This window comes from Catharus ustulatus, chromosome 5, assembly GCF_009819885.2.
Source record: "Catharus ustulatus isolate bCatUst1 chromosome 5, bCatUst1.pri.v2, whole genome shotgun sequence".
Classification (NCBI taxonomy): domain Eukaryota; kingdom Metazoa; phylum Chordata; class Aves; order Passeriformes; family Turdidae; genus Catharus; species Catharus ustulatus.
Window position 1 is genome coordinate 22,381,553 of NC_046225.1, and position 23,506 is coordinate 22,405,058.

Consider the following 23,506-nt stretch of genomic DNA (forward strand, 5'->3'; position numbering starts at 1 on the left):
CTCTGAAATAGCCTGAACCTTAGGCAGAACAGTTGCAAAACTCAAAATTAAACAAAAACGGCTTTAGTTGGGTTTTTTTTTTCTTTGAAATGAAGACAATTTAAGATTACTGCAATAAAAATATCCTCACAACACCTTATTAATTTATATACATGAATACCTTACAAAAGAAAGTTCCAATAATACTATTTTTAAAAATTCTCCTCTGTAAATGACCTGTACATCTCCTCAACAAATTACTTCAAAATAACGTTATACAATAGAGAAGGGTAATAACAGAGAATAAAAGAATAAAATAAAGCAAGGTAGTTACCAGTATCACAAATACTTTTTGGCATTTTAAATTAAAAATCTGTAATTTACAAGCACAATGCACACAGAATATTTTTATTATGTAAGTAATGAAGATGATATTTAAGAGCAAATCAGCTCTTATTATGATTGTACAGTACTGATTACACTTAGTAGTCAGAAGAGGAAAACTTCCTCTGGATCAAGTAGAAAATGCTTCTCAGATAACAGCAGGAGTTTCCCCAAGCTTATCTGTCCTGTGCTTTCTTTTGGTCACAGCTTTCTTTTGGTCATAGCTTTCTTTTTCCTCTCTATTGGCTCAGAGAAGATTGGGGGTTTCATTCCTTAGTCCATGTTAGCTTGTTGCCTAAGAAGCTAGAGGAGAACCAGCAGCCCTGAAAGAGCATGCAGCTTTTGAAGGTTACAAGCGTGGAGGTCACAGTCGCTGATGGAGGAGACAGAAGTGAGATGGGTTCCTTGGTTATGAAACCCTAAGATAGGAAAACATTACACTCTCCAACATTTGCTTATTATTCCAGACTTCAACCTCAATACTTTCTTTCCAAACACATACTCAGACAGATGGTAGCAGACCAAGCCACCAGCCATTATCATGTATAATCACCAAACAGAGCAAGAATTGTATTTTATTATTCTTAACACACACACACACACATTTCAACCTAATTTTGTTACTTGCTGTTTTAAGTTTTAAAAGCTAATGTTTTGTAAAGTGAAGATGTGCAGATAGCCCAAATGACATTACACTTCTTTCCAATGCTAGTAAACTGAGATACTGGATGCTGAAAATCAGAGTGAAATGAAACGCTAATGCAGCAGGCAAAGGGCATTTGTACTGTTTACCTTGAAGCATTTAACATAGGTACCCCTAAGGTGGAAATATGGGTGTTAAAAACTGTGCAGGCAAAAAACCTCCTTCCTTTGGCAAGAAATGGAGACAGCCCTTCTAATCTTTTCAGGGTTACATACAGCAGCTAGTGCTGTACCTCTTTGGTCTCCCTCAGTTAAAGATGAGCAAGGCACAACTGTGTCACACCTGTCAGATGTGAGTGGATGTCTCAGACCCTCTGGCATCCCAAATGGTGCTTGAAAAGATTATATATTTGGAGGTAGGTCAAGGCCTGAAGCAAAGTGAACAACATTAAACTGTGTGACAGATAGTTCAGAATTTCTCAAAGATATTGCATATCCTGCTTCACAATCTGCCAAATCATTTTTTAGTGTGAATTAATTGATAATATTTCCACTAGAAAAAATAATTAGAGGAAAAAAATAATGAGCTTGGTAGAAATACTAGCCCAGAATATTTTTAGATAACAACCTAAAAATATTTTTAGCAAACAATTTAACTAATTTTCTTGTAATTTTCTTTCAGAAACCTTATTCTGCATTTAGAAAATGAAAAAGAGAAAAGTCCCTCAAATTCCTCGCACCTAAGAAAGAATTTCAATTTATGATTTAATGCCAATTAACTTCAGCATTAACTGTGCAACTGGGAACAGTGCCTTCTCAAGAAGAGTTGCTAAGTAACCACAGCATTTTTTGCCCAAGTCAGGTCAGGGACAAGAGTTAGTAAAATGTTCAAGGAGTTTAAATATTATCAAAGGAAAAAATTTAGGGTAATGGTCTAAATAATCCAGTACAGAAGTGAAGATAATTGTCGGTGGAAACATCTTTCCTTATAAAATTTTGAAGATTTTCATTTTACATGTGCAACTGCATGTTGTAAAGAAATGGCAGAGTCACATCCAAGACTTTATCAACAGACTGTAAAAATCACTTTTTGCAAACTTCTCTGCATCAGCAATGAGATGGCCTAGATACCCTGACAACTATTCTTTAAACGCTTTTGTTTCTGTGACAAGAACTCATCACAGCAGCAGAGATAAGGCATTAAAGAAAACTGATAGGGCAAACAGAGGTTACATCTTTTTTCTTTCCCTCAAAGTGCTAATATTTCTCACAGATCATCCTTGTCTTCCAGGTATACTACTCTGTCTTTTTCCAGGTGAAAATAATTTTCCCGTTAGATCCATCTAGATCAGGTACCTTTCTTCATGTGCACGCATGGTGTTCACACATTCATGTTGACCCTTTACACACACATTAACAGGTTTACCCGATTTACAGATGTCTTGTTTTTCTACTATCCCAAACTCTCCTGCATACTGACTTTCTTTTCCTGCTTTTCCTTTCAGTAACAATACATGTATGTTGCAGGGGATCTTTTTGATAACTTTGGATTCTCTGGTTGTTCTCTCTCCACTACAAAATCTAATCTTTTAAAAGTGCTCAAAAATAATAGTCTGTCTTTAAACAGCAAGTTAAAATTGCTCACTCAGCCAAAAAGCACACACTTACTGTAGTGACAGCCAGACACAAAAATGCCAGTACCACCAGTGTTTTACAAGTACAGTAATTTCACGATTATAAGCTGCACCATTTTGACTAAAATTTTGGTCCGAACCCAAAGAGTGGCTTATAATCAGGTGCGGGTAATATATTGATGAGGTTCAGAAATATGCTAACCTGGAAGTGTAAGCCCATACTGCTCCGAGCCATGCCGAGCTCGCCCGGCCCTGGCAGGGGAGCAGAGGGGCCAATCCGAGCCTGCACATCCTTGGCAGGGGGGCGGAGGGGCCGATCCGAGTTCATCCGGCCCTGGCAGGGGAAAAGCAGGACCGATCCGAGCCTGCACGGCCCCGAGTCGAGCCAGTAAACCCCACGATCCCGCAATTCGGTTACTAATTGGCAACTCTGTGAAAGTTGCACGCGGATCCTCGCTGTGAATGAAAGTGCAGCTAATAATCTGGTGCGGCTTATATATGGAGGAAAAACAAAACGTTGCTGACATCCCAGAAGTGTGGCTTATAATCGGTGCAGCTTGTAATCATGAAATTACTGTAAGTTTTCTGCCTCTGTAGAACTTCTGTAGAGTCTTTCACTTGATTTTTTTTTTTTTTTTTTAGGGGGTGGTGTGCAGGTGTGCATTACAACACATTGCAACAAGCATTACAACAAGCCCTAATTAAAGCATTAAGAAATACTGAATGCAGGAATGAATGTTTAGACACAATACAAGGCCAGATCATACCACAAGGTAATTTTTGGCACCCTCTTATTCTGTTGCTATTGAGAATTTCTCCTAGTTATGGGCACCCTGGGACCCAGCGGTAAATCTGTACTTGCACAACTTTCTCAGTGCTTCTTGTTAAGCACAGATGATCTCTGGGGCCCTGAAGTCACTGGTAACTACCACAATCAAATTAACATTTATCTTCTTGCATAAGCTCTCTTTCCAGAAGCAGTAGTCTTGGAAGAATCACCAATGCACTGGTATTTCTTGTGATGAGTATTACTAATTGTAAAGCATGTTTATGCCTTTTAATAAAATAAATGAAAGCAGAAATGTTTGCGAAAGCTATGAAGACACTGAACAGTAGCTCAGAAGTTGCCAAAAACCATATAAAAATTCCTTCCCTTTGCCATTATAATGAATATGGAAGGAATTAATACCAGTAATGGAGAAGGATAATAGTGGAAAAAGGACACAAGCCTCCCAATATTGAGGCAGTTTCTGAGTCTCTGAGTCACCCCCTGAAAGCCTCTCTCTCTGTCTCCATTAACTACAGAGGGAAGCCCTGACAGGAGTCTCCGAATTGAAAAACCTCAATTTGGCACACAAAGCTCTGTGTGTGTGGCCTGGGGCTGTGACAGGACCCGCAGCGACATGGTGCACAAGTAATACAGGCAGCCTGCATGAGGCCACAGCCAGCAACCAAAAGGATACAGAAAACTCCCTTTGGTGCCAGATTCCAGCAACACAAAGCCACAAGAGGTTCCCATGGTGAGTCAGCACTGTGAGACAGCCCATGCAGAGGCTCCATGGTAGCATTATTAACAGCAGATATGCTGAACATGGGCATGTTTAGGTAGCTTATCTTCAGCCACTCCTGTCAAACCTTCTTTTGTGCTGAGATCACTGCCTCCCTACTGCTCTTTGAGGACACACCTGCTCCCAGATCTGATCCCATGGCTGCTCTCTATCAGGGACTGAAGGAGCCCCTGGATAAAGCTGGCAAACAGGTCTACTCCTGAAGTGATTTGAAGCAGCTCAAGAAACTACATCCGCTTTAAGGGGTGTGAGAACTGTCAATCTGGAGTAGAAAATGAGTATTCTTAGCTTCTTGCAGCTTTTTTTTAAAAAAAGTATTTATCTTAAACAATACTGCATTTAATAATTACCCATTTCAGGTCTGTGGGTTCTGGAGCCTCTCAGGAATTTATTCAGGGTAATTTTGCTGGCTGACAACCTGAGGAACACTGAAAATGCATACTAGACAGGAAGGCGCTTACTAATAGGAGAATTACTCCTTTTTCAAGGACTGACAGTAACCAAACCTCCAGATGACCTGTAAAAATCAATCAGGTTCTACACCAGTGCATGATCAGTCAGCTAGAGCAACTGCCCTGACAACACCTATAGATGTAAAGACTTTTTCTCCTGAAGTCAGTCAGAAACTGTGCTCTCAGTTAATTTATTTGCTGCAAACCTAGGAAGCCAAAAAGCAGGCATGCTTTGGACTCTTTCTATATGATAGTGGGCTTTTACCTTGAAGAGGGAAGCAAGCACCCAGAGACTATCCACATAAAGATGTATGAGCAATGCAGCATGAAAAGCTATGCATGATGTACTTTAAATGCCAAGAGCCAGAGCAATCGTCACATAAAATAATGCGTCAAAACCTCTAATGAGAGAAAAGGAACCAGATAAACTCAGTGGAGATCCATTACAAAGCTGCTAAAGGTCAGCCTCGGAATTTACAACAAGTTATATATTAAGGAGTAGCACAGAGGTGCTGATGCTGTGCCAGTGCTGATTTGCCTGAGCTCACTCTGAGCAGGTATTGCTGGCAGTGCCCATCAACTCCACCTGTGGCCACAGATAACCAGCACCTCTCAACAGTGTACAGCTTTCCATCACAATAGGCTTTCCACCATGTACAAGACATGCCTGCCACAGTGGAACATCCTGGAACAAGGGAAATTACCCCCTCTTTGGAAATGGAGATAATAGATACACACTTCTCTTTACCACTCAAACTCTGTGGTTTCAAATTCCAGGTTTTGAGTATTGTAAATCATTGATTTCCATTTAACATTTGCCTTCAAAACAAAGTTTCACATAATTCACCCATGGCCTTCATTGCACAGAACCGCTTCCATGCCTAAGAAGCAAACACTTTCTGCCACCTTCCTTGTACAGACTTGTGATCAGCCTTCGACCCAAAGCAGCCAACCAGGACAGTAAACACATCTCTCCACCGATAGTAATGATCCTACCAAGAAAATGAACACATTCCTTACTTCATCCTGCACTTCTCAGGTTGCTAGCAGATAACCTACATCATTAATTTTTACAAAGGTAGCTACTGATAGTTCTGCTTGCACGGTTTTGCAGAATAACAGATTAATTTTTCCACAAGTTAGCAGGCATGTTGAGAAATCTGAGATGTACAGACGCCATTGTCTACCAGTGAAGTGTTTCCTTCCCTTGCATACAGTTCATGGCACAAAAGGTTTTCGATTATAAATTTTGTAACACAAAATGATGCCTGAAGAAGCTTTCTTTTTCACGTTTAAAAAGAAGTATTGCTAGCTTCCTCTGCAAACAAGCATCCAGATTAAAAATATCTCTTCACAAGAGAAACTGATCTCTTTGCAAGGAAGCATCTTTCAAGAATGTAATTGAGAAATAATCATTTTATTTTGTGCACAGAGGAACGCAATTTTATCATTATGGGGACTAGGAGAAAGCAAAAAATACTGCTCATTTCAAAATATAGGAGGACAGGTTTATCAGAACATTATTTTTAAAAACATGATTTTTTTCCAGTTCATTAGAGATTTCTGGGAATGCAATAAAAGAATAAGTTCAGAGAAGCTGCGAAGTCTTGCATTCAGTGGAGCCTTTATACAGTGACCAGTGACTCTTACTTCCATAGTAACATTTTTTTTGGCTATTTATATTTAATTTGCTACATTTCAGAGGTCAAGGATTAAAAAAACTGAAATGTAAAGGAACTCAGACATCCATCCCATGCTTTATCCACTCATGATCTGTAAAAGTTTAACTGGCTAGACAGTTTGCACATACAAACTCCAATAATTTTATTGGAAAGAAGTAAGGAACGGATAATTAATTATAAAGAACACTGGGCTCTAAACATTTCACCCAGAGCATTTCTTAATATACTTCTCTTAGTTAATAGAGCTGTTTTAAGTTTTGCTTCCCATGTAACATTTACTTAATAACGTGCAGTCAAAATACAGAAATATCCTAAGGCATATTAAAATACACAGTTATGTTCAGAGGCATACATCTGCCTGTAAGGAATTTAATTAGGTTTGTATTATATAAGTGGAATGGGCTTGAACTAATAAAAAGAGGAAGAAAATGGGCATGAAGTGATAAATAAAGGAATAAAAAGACACCAACATATTCGAGTAAAGAGAAGTACAGTCTACTGTACATTAACAGGAATTACATTCTTACCTTTGTTATTGTATACATCTAGATAGTTTGGTGCTGAAAAAATTGTGATTAGCGAAGGGAAGCCTGTTGTTTGGCTTTTCCTGTACATACGATACCTAAGAAGAAAGAGAAGATACCAATTACTACCCAGTGTTGAATGTGTATTTGTCATTGACCACATACAGTGCAAAAATCGCCTGGTACATTAGTGCTCTGGCTGCTAACAAATGCCAAGACTGAACAACACACACATGAGCTATTTAAAAGCCACAGGAAACAAGTATTCCCTGCAGACTTTCTCATTATAACCATTTGACACGGCCAGGGACCCATGCTTGGAAGTTGTGTCTCTGTCTGAAATTCAGTGAGCCAGAGGTGGGTTTTGTTGTGAATTTGCTCAGCACTCAGAGCATTCCCAGACTTTCCCTATGTGGGACTGTGGGTGAAGCAAGCACCAGCTGGTGCCTTGGTCATGGAAGACATGCACTTCCCTTCTGGAGGCAGGACCTTTCCCTCCTGCTGCCTGCCCTCTCCAGGCATGGAAGCAACAGCAAGGCCAGGGGACATGGAAGGTGTGAGAAGGGAAGGAGAAACAGGGCATCTGATACTTTCAGTGCTGTGTCTAATTTTACCCACTCCATTAGTCAGTTTATTAATGTCTGCCTGTTTTCATTACCTAACCTTACTGCCTCATGAAAAATAAAAGGCTTATTGGACCAACAAATAATCAATCAATCAAATAATCAAACCTGCAAGTAACTGGAAAGAAATCAACCAAAGTACTTAGACACAAGTACACCAAACACTCCTCTTTAGCCCTTGGCTACAAGAAACCTAAGAATTTACCAAACATCCACAGAAGTTGCACTGAAACTGTTGTATAGTTTCAATGCAGTCCTTCCAAAAAATTTTGGTTTTCACCCTTTATTGAAAAGCAATACAAGAAAATTGAAATTTCATTACCCTCGCATATTTAATGCTAGGTATTTCTGGCATAGTAATAGCTCACTTTTAATTGCATTACCATTTTGAAGTCATGACAATTCAAACAATCAGAATAGCTTTTTATATGCATAGTGAATATTGACCTTATTCCCACAATGCCACTAATTTATCTTTTATTGCCATTCAAGTTGGGTAAAGTCTCTACTGCCAAACAAACACAATAATAATAATAATTTATGCATGAGATGCAAAGCTATTTATTCAGATTCCAATCCTTCATTAATATCTCACAAGTATGGTGCATTTCATATAAGAGGAATTTTTAAAGTAATTTTTTGCAGTAGCACAAAAATTTCTTCCTTTATAATGACAATAGTTTCATGGGGAACCATCAACACCACTTGATGCTTGACCTCGACTGTTTTTGCATGCAATGGCTTAGACTTGGCTTAGACTTCTTGAGTTCATTAATGATACTTCTGCAGAAAAATGTATGTGCCTATTGAGTTTCACAATTTCTTTTTTTTTAATGAAGTATAAAACCAGTAGGCCCAAAAGTTTCAGGTGGATGAGACAGTCCTAAAAGATTCTAAAAGGCAGTTCTGGCCTTTGTGATCACTTCTCTGGCATCATGGCAATCAGTATGTCAAAAGACTCTGGCACATTTGCAAACCTTTTTCTGAAATGAATTTGGTTTTCTTTCCATGTCTGGCATCATCTGGCATAAAAAAAATTTGGTTATTTTATATAATTTAAAATCACTAAGGATAAGTAAGTGGTATATATAAGGATTCATTAAGTCTTGTAACTCACTAATAATAATGTAAAAGACATTGTAATGCCAGTGTGTATATTTGTAGCATTAGTAAAAAGTGAGAGTTGTGGCAACTTTTATTTTCCAGCTCATTCTCACTTATCTGCTCTTCCTTTCTATGCTCTTTTTGGGAATGGTAGGCCATTATTGCACCCTCTCCATACATACTTACCCAGCATCCTGGGCTTCATGAGCTCGGAGTATGGATAACAAGTTATTGTGCTGTAGGAATTCACATACAGCAGGGTAACTGTTAGAAAAAAAGTAATAGCACCTGTTATGGCATTATCAGAAGCAGCACACAGAGCTCTAGTTTTCAAAAATGTATCATAAAACATGCATCATTCATGAAATCAGCACCTGCTCTGCAGGCAGATTTCAGTAGAGACAACATAACCATCAGTGTCTTTTTTAATCCCACCCCATAACTGCTTGGAAAGGAATTCTAGAAACTGCAATTCATTACATAACAACAACCAGCCTATGGCTTGTCAGAAAAAAGGTACTTTCTTTTATTATTCTAAGATTTAATGTATTGCAGAAACGCAAAATCTAATACAACAGTTGCTTGTAACACAACAAGCTTATTCACCCACTGACTACTGCATGCTGTCACTGCTTGTGGACACCAGAAAATAAGGTGGTTAAGTGGAACAAGAGGGAAAGACACAGAAAGAAGAAAGACAAATCAATCCTGAACTTTATCTCCTTGATAAACAAATTATCTTTCCCCTTGGCAACTTAAAATTCTGAGACTTCTGAAACCCCAAAAATGTGCTCACTGAATACATCTGTGCTAAACATACTGAGCATGATACGAAAAAAAAAAAATCTCAACTATGCATTATACGAAAAACTACTGTCCCAGGCATGATTTCATGGACCACCTTAAGAGCCCACTTGCAATCAGTTAACAGCTCCATCAGTTTCTAATTTCATGCATGAAAAAGATGAAAACTTACACAGCCCATGCCCCCAATCTAATGCATCATCTTCCTTTAATTTATCCAAGAGAAATTATACTACTGGCTTCCAAAATTTTCCTGGGTGTTTTGAAGCTGAAATGTCATTTGTAGATAGAAGCTATAAACCAATGGAATGCTATATTGCTGTTTCTGGACTTGAGTAACCTAACAATATTCTCAGATGCACGGCTGGTATTTGGAATTGTCTAAAAAGATTGCCATTAAAAAACAATTTCAATTCCCAAATTATGTGGGGTATCGTTTTGGCAACTGCAATGATCTCAAATGCTGACAGGCTGCCATTCAAACCACTAGCAAATGAGAACTGATTTGCATACATTTTTTTTCATAATTAATTGTGACTAAATGTAGACTTATGGTACATTTTGTTTAGAAATTTTTACATTAACTTCTGAAAACTGGGGTCTATCACGAAAATCTGATAGACAGTTGATTATGTTCATTATCAGTGCAGCTGCTCAAAATGTCTAGGCTATCACTTTTTTTCCTCCATAGTATTCTCTTCATCCAGTGTTAAGTACTACTTTCAAAGAAGATATAATGAAGTGGTAAAAAATGCTCCTAATATGATAGGTTCTTCTTTCCATTTCAAGTACAAAAGTGGTGGGGATTTTTATTGCTTAATTATCTTGTTCTTCATAAATCTCTGGAAAATAAGAGTTCTGCTAGCAGAATTTGGCTGATTCTACAGGGTCCATATCTATAAAGGCAGAGAAGTCACACAGTGTTCCATGCAAATTTACAAAAAAAGTGAATAGCATGAGCCCTTCAGTGTGCCAGTTGCCCTATTACCCAGACCACCACAACCCATGAGCAGTCTATCTGGATATTTTATTTTGAAAAAAAATAAAGCAGTTTGCAAGCATTTTTCTTGAGCTTCCTGTTGAAGCAGGGGCTGGGGAGAAGCAAACTTTCCATCATTTGCAGCTATTACATATACTATCCAGCATTTCCTTAGTATCCGTTTCTTTAGATTAAACAATATTCCTCAACACAAAAATACATGTCCTAAAAAGCAGGTAAAATAAAAAGTCCTTCAAAGAGCCAACAAAACAGACATTACGGCAAAAGTTACCAGAAAAAAACTTTTATAGAAATTACGTCTGCTTGCAAAACTTTTTTCTAATGTTTTTTATTATAAAGACTGACTTGCAATCAAATTCCTTACTAGATTTTCAGAGCGCTACCCTTCCAGAAACACTCTCCTCCTTGCCCTGCTTTGCAGAGCCCAGACTGTAATTCAGATGAGCCAGAAATAAAGCAGTTGGCCAAGAGGGAAAACAAACAAACAGAAGTCCCCCACGCAACAGGCTTTTCCAGAGCGACCCAGCCTCCTGCCTTCATGTGTCATGCTGAATCACAGAGGAGCGGTGATTCACAGAGAAAACAAAACACCGCTCTGCTAAGCTAGAGAGATGTTATTCCCCATGGAGTAGGTGACTGTTACATTCCCTACTTGGGCATCTTCTTCCATTAACATGCCTCATTAACATAGTTTACTAGTTCTGAAGTCTCTTTTGCAGGATCACTGACTACTTCTGGGCAGTTTTAAAAGAGAAGCAATTCTTTGCTAACATGAACCAAAATGGCAAATGTTTTCAAATTGTTTTTCCACCAATAACTGGAAAAAGTAGATGGAATTAACATAAGTTTTTTTCATATCCCTCATCATGCCATTAAAAGAGAGGTATAAGCATTTCTTTCAAAAGAGAACATTCAAATGTAGTCCAAAAGCTTCTGTAACATTACACGCACACATAAAATAGGTTTCCTACAAAATCCATTGGCCTCACACTTGAGTCTCCAAAGACAAATGCTTTTTTCCTGTGCTGACCTAAGCAACTCTCAGAACATCCCTTTCCACCAGCTTTTGCTTGCTGTTAGCTGTGCTGTCTGCAGAACTGCACTGGAAAGTGGATCAGGGAATTGCATTAGAACAAATAAACACATCTTTTTTGCAGAGTCATTCTTTTAAAACTGGATGCTTTCCCAGGCCTGATGGAGCACACAGGCAATTCTACCAGTACATCTGGGCAGACAATGTGAAGGCAGAAAAAGCTTCTGGCCTGGGAGAAAGAGTAGAAAAGGGTGCAAAAGAATTTGTTTAAAATGCTATAATTAAAAAAAAAAAGAATATAGAAAAAAATCATACAACTGTGCCTCCCACCCTGAGCTCAAACACACTACAGTCTTCAAAAGTTTTCAGCAGACTTTCCTTGAATCTTCACATATTGACAAACTTGCACATTAAGCGCACCACTAAAATCATGTGCGTGTAGGGCCAAAATTGTTACTCTACCCCAGAGTATGTGTAAGACTCAACCATTGCACTGCTATCCAAGGCACATGTTTCTTGAACACCTCCAGGGAGAGTGACTCCACCACTTCCCTGGGCAGTCATTCCAATGCCTAACCATCCCTACAGTGAAGAAGTTCTTCCTGGTGTCCAACATGTTTCTTATAAAAATGCCTGAGAGTTACTGTAGCAGTAACTTATGAAAGAAGTGCAGAGGGTCATTGGCAAGATCAGTATAAATTGCTTAGTGCAAATAAATTTGCCACAAAAATTCAAGGCAAGAACTAGAGAATCTTGTAAACAGGAAAACTTCTTTACTGGCTGGATCAGCTGAAAAACTGTGCCTGTGGGTCTCATACCACTCTGGGACAAATTAATTTCCTCTTGTTTATAATAGACTCTGAACACAACATAATTTTAGGTATGGATGAAAGAAAAGCTTAACTCATAATAAAACATTAATCATTTCTACTTTTTCACAAAATTGCATCAAATATGACCATGACTACAAAGGACATGCAATTTTAAACTTCAGATAGGGAAAATGAAATCACATCCCTATTACTTTTTGTTCTATTTAAAGTAGAGAAACTTCAATATATTTTCATGAATTTCTTATGATTCCACAGTTTACTTTTCACTTTGGCATTGTGCTATTTTGACAATCCATAGTACAAAATGCTGTTATATGCTAAAGGTGTGCATTAATTGTTGACTCTCAGCACTTCTGAAAATCAGGTTATTTTTTACATGTCTAAATAACATTATGCCTATGGTTTCAAGATCTGATATTTTACGACTAGCCACAGCACTTTCAAGAACTCATATAAAAGGATATTTCTTGAAGAAATACTGGATCAGTTTGAAATTCAATAGGCTGTATGAGAGTGATCACGCAAGAAATGCAGTGAGAAGCTTGTCAGACTACTGTAAGCTACAGTCTTCATACCTTCTCATATAAATGGCCCAACATTTCACAAATGGGTCTTGGGTGAATGCAGAGGATTACATGCACTTCTGAGATGGAAGGTCCCGTTAACACAGTGCATGCAGAGTTACAAAGCCCCATAACTGTTATTTTCCTCACAGCATTTTTGTATTAGAAAATAACTTTAAGTCAGAGCAAAGTACAGTAATTTCATGATTACAAGCCACACCGATTATAAGCCGCACTTCGGGGTGTCAGCAACGTTTCGTTTTTCCTCCATATATAAGCCGCACCGGATTGTAAGCTGCACTTTTGTTCGCAACGAGGATCCCTGTGCAACTTTCATAAAGTTGCCAATTAGTAACAGAATTGCATGATCACGGGGTTTACTGGTTTGGCCCAGCTTGGGGTGGCCACCAGGGAGCGAGCGGCCCCAGCCCTGCTCACTGCTGCCGCCGGGAGGCAGGGGAGCGGCGTGCCGGCCGGTGCTGCCAGGAGGAGGGAGAGGGGCTTGCCTGGTCAGTACCGTCGGAAGGAGGGAGAGGGGTGTCCCCGGCTGGTGCCGCCACCGTGCCCCCCGGGGCCGGGCGGGCTCTGCCTTGGCTTGGGGCTGCTGCTGTCTCGGACTTCTGGGTTGGGAAATTTCCAAAATTTGTTCATATATAAGCCGCTCCTGAATGTAAGCCGCACTTCTGGTTTGGGAGCAAAATTTTAGTCAAAATGGTGTGGCTTATAATAATGAAATTACTGTAACTTGCAACTTGTACATTACAATGACCATCTCAGATAAATAAAATTTATTTATTACAGGTATTTCCTGCAATTGATTAGGAGATCTTAATTGTCTAGAAATCCTTTCACTGATTCGCAGGCATGACTGAAATCTTCCTGACCTTCATCCAGAATCTTCATTGCTATCTTTTAACTTCCCATTCGGAAATGACCAAGAAACTTAAGAAATTTCATTCAGTGAAGAATTAACGCAATCATTCTATTAACAGGCGTTCTTGAAGCAGGACTGAGTAATTCAGTCCTTCCTTTATAAGCCAAGCTGCCTGTTTAGGGAAATTTCTTCCTTTACTCAGGAAGTAACTAGAAGAGGTAAGAAAAATTAGACATTCCACACTGATGGATACCTTTTTTACCAGTTATTATCATTAGGCAAGCAATTAGTCATCTTCTAGGGCAACTAGGTACTTCTTTAAAAAGGAATGCTTGCCTTTATATAATCTCATAACATGATTCCACACTAGCCTTCTGTCTGAATCATTAAGCAGTTATATGACCCTCACACGACTGGATAATTAGATGTCTTCTGAATATTTCCTCTTCTCCTGAAACATGCACTTTTCTGAATTTGTATCAGGACGCAGACTAAGTCTGATACATTTTCTGGAGGAAACTGATATATAAAATACAGAAATTTTATGGCAATTGTATGGAGCAGACCTTTAAAAAAAATCCCAACCTAAAATCTAGAAGTTTTTCCAGTATATAAGCAGCTCTGTATTTGAGCACAAGCCACGTCTGCCAGGCTGTTCATGAGGGGAAATCACTATTACTCCCCAGGTGTGCAGTGCCTGGGAGTCTCAGGTACACTCCAGCATTTGCTGCTGCTGAGAGGATGAGCAATGATTTTACCCCTCAGCCACAGCCCATTTCTGCACTGATCAATTGTTTGCAGCAGTTTGCCATCCCTTTCATGATAAGCCCAAACACATCTACTGAGCACTTTGCAGACATCATGGACCCCAGCATGGCCAGAATTCCCCACCAGAAGCAGGTGCTAGCAGCACAGGCTGCAGAGCAAACTGCTCTGCCTTTAGCTGGCCCCAGGCTGCAGCAACTACGGCTCCAAGAAGGGAGTAGAAAATCTCATTTCTGAACATCAAACCATCTGCTACCTTCCTGACAATGTTACCAACAAGGAGGTTGATTCCAGCAGCTCTGTCACCTGGTTGCTGGTGGAAGCCATTGATTTCCTTTTGATATGTTACTAAACAGCTACAGTCAGGGTTCAAGGTGAGATTTTCTAACGCAAGTGAAAGAGCTGGATTCCTCCCTTCTCGGTTTGTTGAGCAAACTTAGATTTGTGTGTTAACTAGCATGGGCTGAAGCAGAACTGCTTCACTTCAAAAAGTTCAACAACCTCTTAACATTTCAATAGCATCTTCACAATTCTCCTGAACAAAAACGGATTTTTTAATTGATATTTCCCTGAATACATTGCTCATTTTACCATTTAACCTCCTCCCCTGCTACTTTTGCTATTCTGGTGTCTTGCATGCTGTTCTTAACTACCATAATAAAAAAAAAAAGCCCAAATTCCTTAAAATCCCCACACTGTCACAGGAACAGGAAGGTACATAGATGTTTCTCTAAGAATGTTACAGGCAATTGTCCACATTTCAGATATTACTAAGTCCCATTTAACAAATGCTCTTCAAATACTGAATTTCTTAAGAATTATTGCCCCTCCAACAAAAAAAAAAGCTTAATCAAACAGAGAAAAAAAGTGCCTCTGTGGGGGAAATTCATAATTTTTATTTACCCTGCAGAACAATAAGTAATCAGTTTTCCAATGTTAGCACCTTTCCTTGGAAAGGAAGTTTTAATTTTCAAACTAGAAATGTAGTTATGTACCCCTTTTTAATAGTGACACATTAATTCTGTAACTTTCAAGAACAGAAATAAGCAAAATACACAGGTATCAGTGAATAAAATTAAGTGATGTAGAGATTCCCCAATGTGGCATAACAGAAGAGATTCAAAAAAAGCAAACATGAATTATTCTGAAAACAAGGGTAGTCTACAGAGAAAAAGGCCTAATTACCTAAGCAGTGCCACAAAGTTCAAGCAAACATCAATACTGCAAAACCAGAACCAGTTCACCAACAGAAGTCTATTGAAAGTAGTAATAATCACCTGTAGAAATACGAGCACCCCCTGACTGTATTGTGAGTAAAGTGTTCCTGAGTCTTCTCGTTTCCAAAGTCCTCCAACGGGTCTGACCACAGGATGTCACACATAGGTCCATATGCAGGTGGTTCCTTGAATCGATCTAACTAAGAAAAAATAAGAGACAAACAAATACTAACTTCTTTCAACTATGTACCACAGAAATAGTGAAACAAAATTACTGTTTTTCAATCCATGAGCAGGTGAACAAGAGACTCATAGCAATCTGCTCTTCAGCTTTAAAGCAATGGAGATGGAGTAAGAGCAAAACATTCCTTGCAAACATTTACAGGGCATAGAAGGAACAGATGTAACTGATAATTAAGAGACACATTGGATTGCCATTCTACATGAATTTTTGTTTGCTTTTTTTTTGCCTTTTCTACTGGTTTTTGCAAGCATTCCAGTGGACAACAGAGAATATATTATTTCTGTATTTCATGATTTTTCAAACCTTAGAGCATTCAATTTACGTAAGTAGGACTTCTCAAGAACATACAGTAGTTATTTTAAAGCAAGTTCCCATTTAGATTTATGTACATTTTCACAAAAAAATTTATCTAAATATCAAGACAATATCTCTGCATTACAGCATCTTGGCATGGCATTCCTGTTGTTCCCATAACCTCAACCCTAATTAAGAAGCTAAAAACTTCTCTTTCTGGTCTTACTATGGGTATTTAAAACTTCAAATTACATAGAATCATACCGCAAATAAGATGAAGTAGAGCAAAATAATAAAATAATAAAAATCAATATTCTCCTGCAAGAACTCTTTTAATATAAAAACACCATGTGTTATCTCAAGAATTCTTTCATATAAGAACAGCCCTGTTAAGATGGTGTATGAATAAGGCTCGCAGTCTGATTTGACCAGAAAGATCAAGAAATTATTCAGCACCTAGTAGATACCTTCTCGCCTCAAAAATTTCAAGAGAACAAATTGGTTTTGTAAGTTTTCAACACTCAGAAAGTTTCAATAAGGACCTCTACAATTTTACCTTTGCGTTTGCATCTTGACATATTCACAGCATATCTACACTTCTTATTTCAGCCCTCTCCAATTAATGCTTATGTAATTACAATTCATTTAAATTAAACAAAAATTCATAAATATGCAAATCCAATTTCTGCTGATTGCTAAAGATAAATAAACCTGTTGGGTTGGGCAGGGGGAAGGGAAGTGTTAATGAACCTGATTCAGAATCTGAGAGCTAAACAACTTTACTCTGCCATTTTATGCAGAGTATTTTTGTTTACTGCAATAGTGAACCTTTATCTCAGAAACAAAATTTTGCATTCCGTAATTTTTTAAAGTGCAGTTAATATCTTAAGCTAATTGCTTTTAAACCAAAACATGCAATTACTGGCTCAACTTGGAGCTTTTTATAAACTATATTCGTTTCTTGGTAGACTACAAATTTACCTCAAAGTATAAATTACCATTTACTAATTTGAAAGCTCAGAAATATATATCCACATTTGCGAGTCTCAAATAGCAAACAAGATTTTTTTTTTCTGGGAACAATGAGAATGCATGGTTTAAGTATCTCTTCTTAGAAACATCTATTGAGATCTGCTCTACAAAACATGTGAATAAAAAAGTTAAATCCTTGATAACATGCAATAACACCAGATTACGTGAAAAAGCTGTCTGACATTGTTCTCTGAACTTCCATGAGATTTCTGAGAAACTCCTCAGAACATTAGAGTATGACAAGCATGAACTTATTAAGCCTCAATTAGACAATCTGCTGGGCACTCAAAAGCAGAACTATTAAAAATATAGCGGGATCTTATTGAGAATGAAGTTTTTGACTAAAAAAATACCAACTATATTCATTGCAATCATATGAGCCTCTTTTGCTATATCTTTATATATTTTGAAGTTCTTCTAGAGCTCTTTTGTATCTTCTCCAAGAAAGCACAGAACACTTAACAAGGCACAAGGAGTCGTCAGATGGTGCTTACATTGTGGTAGTAGGTAATACCTTAAAGACTTACTTTTCTGATGTCATCTAAGGTGTTGATCTCCGGAGACAAGCCACCATGTACACACAGGAATTGTTGGTTCATTAGAGCAGCCAAGGGAAGGCAGTCGAAGGCATCCATGCAGGCATCGTATACACGCTCTGAATATTTGATTTTACCTTTAAAAAATTAAAATGGTAACAGAAAGCACCATCAATATTTATGAGGAAAAAGGAATATGCTTAATATCTCAAACTTTTTCTCTCACTATTCTATCTGGTATTGAGGACTGTACCCAAACTTTTGCTTCATACAAAAGTATCTTCAGGAATCCACTGCTGGAAAAATTCTTCCTGTTTTGAGGTGGAATTAATAAAATTTTATCATATATTTTCCTAAAATACTGTAAATAAGCAACTGAATATACCTCTAGTGTCTACCATTTCTAAACAGTATGAAATCTATAGAGCAAGCCTTAAAACATCTGCTGAATGGTTATCATCATTATCACTCAATATACTCTCTTTGAAAAAGTCAGAACTTCAGACCAGTCCCTTATAATTAATTATCTACAGAAATGCCATTATGAAATGAACGATGCGGTACAATGAAGCTGAAATGTTAATTTACCAATATGCATATTCAACTCAGTAAACCATGAAGTCTTTGAGCCAATTAACATTTCCTTTATCCTCAGTGTAAAAAGGAAACATAGACTTATGGCAATAATTTCATCTTACAGTGTCACAGGAAAAAAAAAGCTTCATTGTGCAGGTAAAGGTCTACATCTAATGAGCTTTTATGTGTCACTGCATCCTTTCTTGCAATACAGAATGGAATTAATATCAAAAGAGCACATTCTAAAGTTTAAGCCTACACATAGGATAAATGTGAAAATGCTATACCTAAAGGAAAAAACAAAAATTCCTTGCATTTTTCTCCTGCTCCATGAGATGAGGCCTAGTGAGATAAGTCCCTTCTTAACTAGCAGTCAGGAACCTGTCACAGGTGCCAGGGCTAGTGTGCCAGCAGGTTTTACCTGCCAGGCTGCTGCATGAGGCAGCAAACCCTCAGCTGCTGCAAAAAGCATCAGCAGCAGTACATGTTTACCAAGAGCATCTAGGCCCAGATGCACCCATGGCAGCCACAGGATGCTCCCACACCAGGCTGGCAAGCTCAAATTGGAGCTGGGGACCAGCTGGGGGAGTCTAAGCCCTTCCATTCCACACCACTGAGAGGTGACTGCCCTCTCAGGGAGCAGGGATTACAATTTAAAATTAATGGTGGTTAACATGAAAAGTACGTGAAAATTTACTAATAGTGATCAAATAATTGATAGCAAATATTTGCAAAATAACAAGCTAAGTTGCTGAAAAAGAGTTAAGAGGAGAAAAGTAAGATAGACTTACATTCTTGCTTAAATGTGAAATACTCTGTTAAATGTCTACATTCATGGTTCCCACGAAGTAAAAACAGTGTTTTAGGGTAAAGGATTTTCAAGGCCCACAAGTACAGCACACACTGCGAATCAGAACAAGAAAGAAAAATAGAATTGTTAATTAATGACTGAACAGTTTACATTCCCCTCCATCACAAAAAACTAGCCGAAAAAGTAATCAGTGCAAAGCATTTATTTTCAACTGATTAACATTCCCTGCAAACATTTCAGCCTGGACTGGTTGAAACTCCTGTGGGTATATTCTGATAGAGTTTTACACTTCTTGCTGAGTGGCACCTCCCTCGTCAGCCGTGTGCTGTCTCCAGCAGCTCCAGCTCTCACACAGAAATTGCTGTGCATCTCTAGAATGAAGTGCACACCCACCACCTGGAACATTGGGCAGAAACCTTCTGTGGAGATAATTTCACTGGGAGACTTGCATTTCCTGGCTTAAGGAAAATTTGCATCAGAAATTTAACTCACACATCAGGAAACAGCGTTCAGAATTACACAGTTTTTACATGAAAATTATTAAATTTTCACTTAACATTGTTCCCTACATACAACTGGGGTAAAAAGATCCGCAAGGTTCTTGCATTAAATGAAGTTACTACAAAGCTTTTATAATGCCTTTTCTCTTTCCTAAAGATTTCCATTTGAGATGACATTTCTTCTAGACATGTTTCTAAAGATAAAAAAACAAAACAAAAAGACTTGGAGAGGCTAAGCTCTGCTCAGACCTCTCTAAACCACCCAATTAAAAATATTTGTTTTGAAAACTAACTCACAAGAAAGTTGATGGAAGTAAGACCCACTCATCCCATGAGGTGACCCACTGCCTGCAAGGACCTTGTACAGACCACAATGTCCTCTCAAAAACTAGCAAGCTAAAAAAAGTGTCTGAACGGTTTTTCCTCCGACCTTTCCTTGCTTATATAACCATGAAATGCAGAAATGCTGCACAACAAACAAAATGTCTCAAAGAACCCCACTTCATTTACAACTACTTCCTAACAATCTCCTTTGTTCCACTGGGAAAAAAAAATCCTTTAACTTAATAATTAATAGATTGGAAATTCAGAATATACTCTATGGTTTCAGAACAGCACTGCTTTTAATGTAATGCCTCTACATTACAGTGTGAATTCCCTTCTACAATTCAGAGTGTCTTGAAAAACAGCTGAATAACTTTTATCATCTCAACATGTAGATTTCAGCTCCCTTGTTTGTTATACAGTCAATTTATAAGAAAAAAAGGAAAAGAAGAAGGGATTCAACATTTTAATGTTTGCGCTCACACTGTCCCTAGATAATCACACAGTAGCAGGAATTTTATACTACTGCTCATTGCCTCGAATTTATTGCATGTAAAAACATCTCAATGCTCTGTTTTTCATCTGTAATTTCTGTTCTTCTACTCAGAGGGTCTACAGACGGAGGAGAACAGCAAAAATACAGGCTGTATACTTGAGGAATTGTACCACTAATTCTCCGCATTGGAAACACACGCAAGGCCTCCCAGCTCAAGCCAATTCTTCTGCCTCCCTGGCACTGTTGCCACTGGGGGAAGAGAGAAGAGATGTCAGAATGCCAGGGAAACCATGCTAACGTAATCCAGCACAGAATTAAGGAGTTAAGTCACAGGAATAATCTGTTGTGGCCCAGAACAACCACATAGGGTGTGCCTGGAGAAAGTCTTCTGTCTCTGTGTAAACTCCAGCAGACTCGGTTTTGAGGGTTTCACTCCAATGGGGCAAGAAACCTGAACTTGTTCACACCACCAGAGCAAGTCTCTCTCTCTTTGATGATGACTTGTTCATTCCTCCAAGAATTTCCAGAATCTTCCACTTTAAACTGACTCATGCAAAAAATTGATGTAAATATTGTGAGACAAGAAGTTTAAACTGACATCCCATCCACGCCAGAAAAGCTCCAGCTTTTAAAGTCATATCCAAGTTACCTCAGAGCTTCTAATCCTGCCAAACACCTTTAGAAAAGCACAGTTAGTGATTAGATGAAATGGCATATTAAAAAAATGTAAATTGGTTTAAATTGCCCCCATAACTAAGTTTTCCATTTTCCTAAAGCTCTGGCAAGATTAAAACAAGCGCTCAATTTTTAAAATATTGCCCAGATCTGGAAAGCAGGAAAAATAAGGAGAGATGAACTTCAATTTTGTGGCATTAGATATTTGTTTACAGGTTGATCGGTCTGTATTTGCTTATCATAGATTTATTTTTACTTTTTTTTTCTATGCTTCCTTTGAAGTACTCATGAGAACTAGACAGAAGATAACAGAGAATCAATACAGTCCAGAAAGTTCTATTTCTTTGTTACTATTCATGCAATGTATAAGCCCACCATTCACGTTTTGTGTTGCTTTCAGCAGTACTATATCAAAGGTTTATTTTGTTTAGGTGATTCCTTTAACTTTCTCCCTTTTCAGTAGTACAGTGAAGTAATGTTATAATAGCAAATAAGAACTAATTAGAAGATTTTTTTTTTCCATGCAAACTAAAGAGGAAATATGAGGGCAATGAATTTCACAGCTTTTCAACTCAGTCAATTACATACCAAAACCTTATGTCCAAACAACATATCATGAGCAAACGTTCTGGTTTTGATTTTTCCCTACCTGTGCTTCGCATATCTTAATTCTTACTGAAGTCAAAAGACTTATGATAACTTGCCCTTGTTGAAAATGTGAGTTTAAAGTCTTCAAGTATTTCTTAATACTGCTTCCCCTGTTGTAAAATTTTAAAATACTTTTCTTCCTTCAACTTTTTAATTAAGAACATACTAAACATCAGCTGTGTTGTAACTCTATGCAAAATGTACAGTGAGGACCTTGCAATCTAGACATCTGTATGGTATTTTTGTCTGTTTCATTTCAACCTATCAAAAAAAAAATTAAAAAATAAGAAGTTACAATTCTTAACTGAGGACCTTTTTACTTGTTTAGTGTCTTTCATCTGTTGAAATAGCAGATGAGTTTGTAATAAAGAGGTAATGTGTCCACCTCTCAGCTCCCATAGTCAAGCTGTCTTCCTGCTGAGGTTCTGGCAGCTCAGCTTCAGGAAAGAAAAGGTCTGTGCAATTAAGCACTGTGTAAGCCAAAGGCCCACATTCTCAAAACAGACTTGGGATTTAACTCCACTGATGCATGCTGAATTTGAGCATTTGCGCAATTCCACATCTCAGCCTATGCTGGAAAGGAAAACCAAAGACCCCACAGCTCTTCTGTGAGTTTCAAGTTATGTAATTAAAACAAAGAGCCTTGAAAAATCATCACCATGGCCACTTGAGTACTACCACAGCATCACAGTGGTCACTTCTGGGTGCTCCAGCACTCGTAGTGCCAGGAAGAGAGAGATGCAGCTCACTGCCAGTTGTGTGGCTTTGCATGGGCCACACAAGATGAACTCCCCCTCCAAATGACTGACAGCACTGGGCACTCCTCCAGCAGATGGAATAAAGTGCAAGTGTGTGAGGTAATTCATACTCAAAAGGATAATTTGCTAAGGTCTCTAGTGATGCCCTGTGACCTGCAGAACTGGCATAGCTCCCACACCCTCTTACACACACCCCAACGAAATACAAAAATTGCATTACTTCAAGTGCACTGAAATAATGATACCATCTCAATATCTAGTCCAGATACAGCTTCCTAAAATGGAGTAACTATCCCAATGGAAACCATGTACAGTAATTTCATGACCATAAGGTGCACCAGACTATAAGGCACACCCCCGGGGAGTCGGCAAAATTCGCAACTTTGTAGATCATATAAGCCACACTGGACTATAGGGCGCACGGTTTTTTTTGTAGCGAGGATCCGCCCCCAGCTCCTCCCACACAGTTGCTGGCCGAGGCCCCACCTCAACCCGGCAGCCATTGGCCCCCGGGCCTGCCTGTACCCGGCAGGGGCGGTGCCGCGGGCCCCCAGGTCCGCCTGTACCTGGCGGGGCCGGGGCATGCCCACCGCCGCTCTGTGCCGCCTCACCGGGGCCGAGGCATGCCCGCTGCCCCTCCGTGCCCCCTCCATGGGGCCAGGGTGTACCTGTAGAGGGGCCGCTCCGCCTGCACGGGGGCTGGGCTATGCCTGTGGAAGGCCTGTCCTGCCTGCACGGGGCCAGGACGTGCCCGCCGCCACTCTGCCCCACCTCCACCTGGCAGCTGCAGTCCTGCCGGCTTCCCCCGCAGCTCGCAGCTCTCACTTCTGGGTAGGCAAATTTCTGAACTTTGTCCATCAGATAAGGCGCACCGGACTATAAGGCGCACTTCCGGGTTCGGGGAAAAATTTTAGTCAAAAGGATGAGCCTT

At 38.9% G+C, this 23,506-nt stretch overlaps 1 protein-coding gene across 2 annotated transcripts in view; it reads right to left on the reverse strand.

Annotated features, from left to right (window-relative positions):
- The window catches only part of PPP3CA (protein phosphatase 3 catalytic subunit alpha), a 186,194-nt gene that overhangs the window by 23,671 nt on the left and 139,017 nt on the right, over window positions 1-23,506 (reverse strand). For both annotated transcript variants that reach the window (XM_033059998.1, XM_033059997.1), the window contains exons 4-8: window positions 19,155-19,266; window positions 17,779-17,924; window positions 15,742-15,881; window positions 8,779-8,856; window positions 6,869-6,963 (exon numbers count right to left, since the gene is read on the reverse strand). In XM_033059998.1, the coding sequence (XP_032915889.1) occupies window positions 6,869-6,963; window positions 8,779-8,856; window positions 15,742-15,881; window positions 17,779-17,924; window positions 19,155-19,266 (571 nt within the window). The remainder of the gene's footprint in view (window positions 1-6,868; window positions 6,964-8,778; window positions 8,857-15,741; window positions 15,882-17,778; window positions 17,925-19,154; window positions 19,267-23,506) is intronic.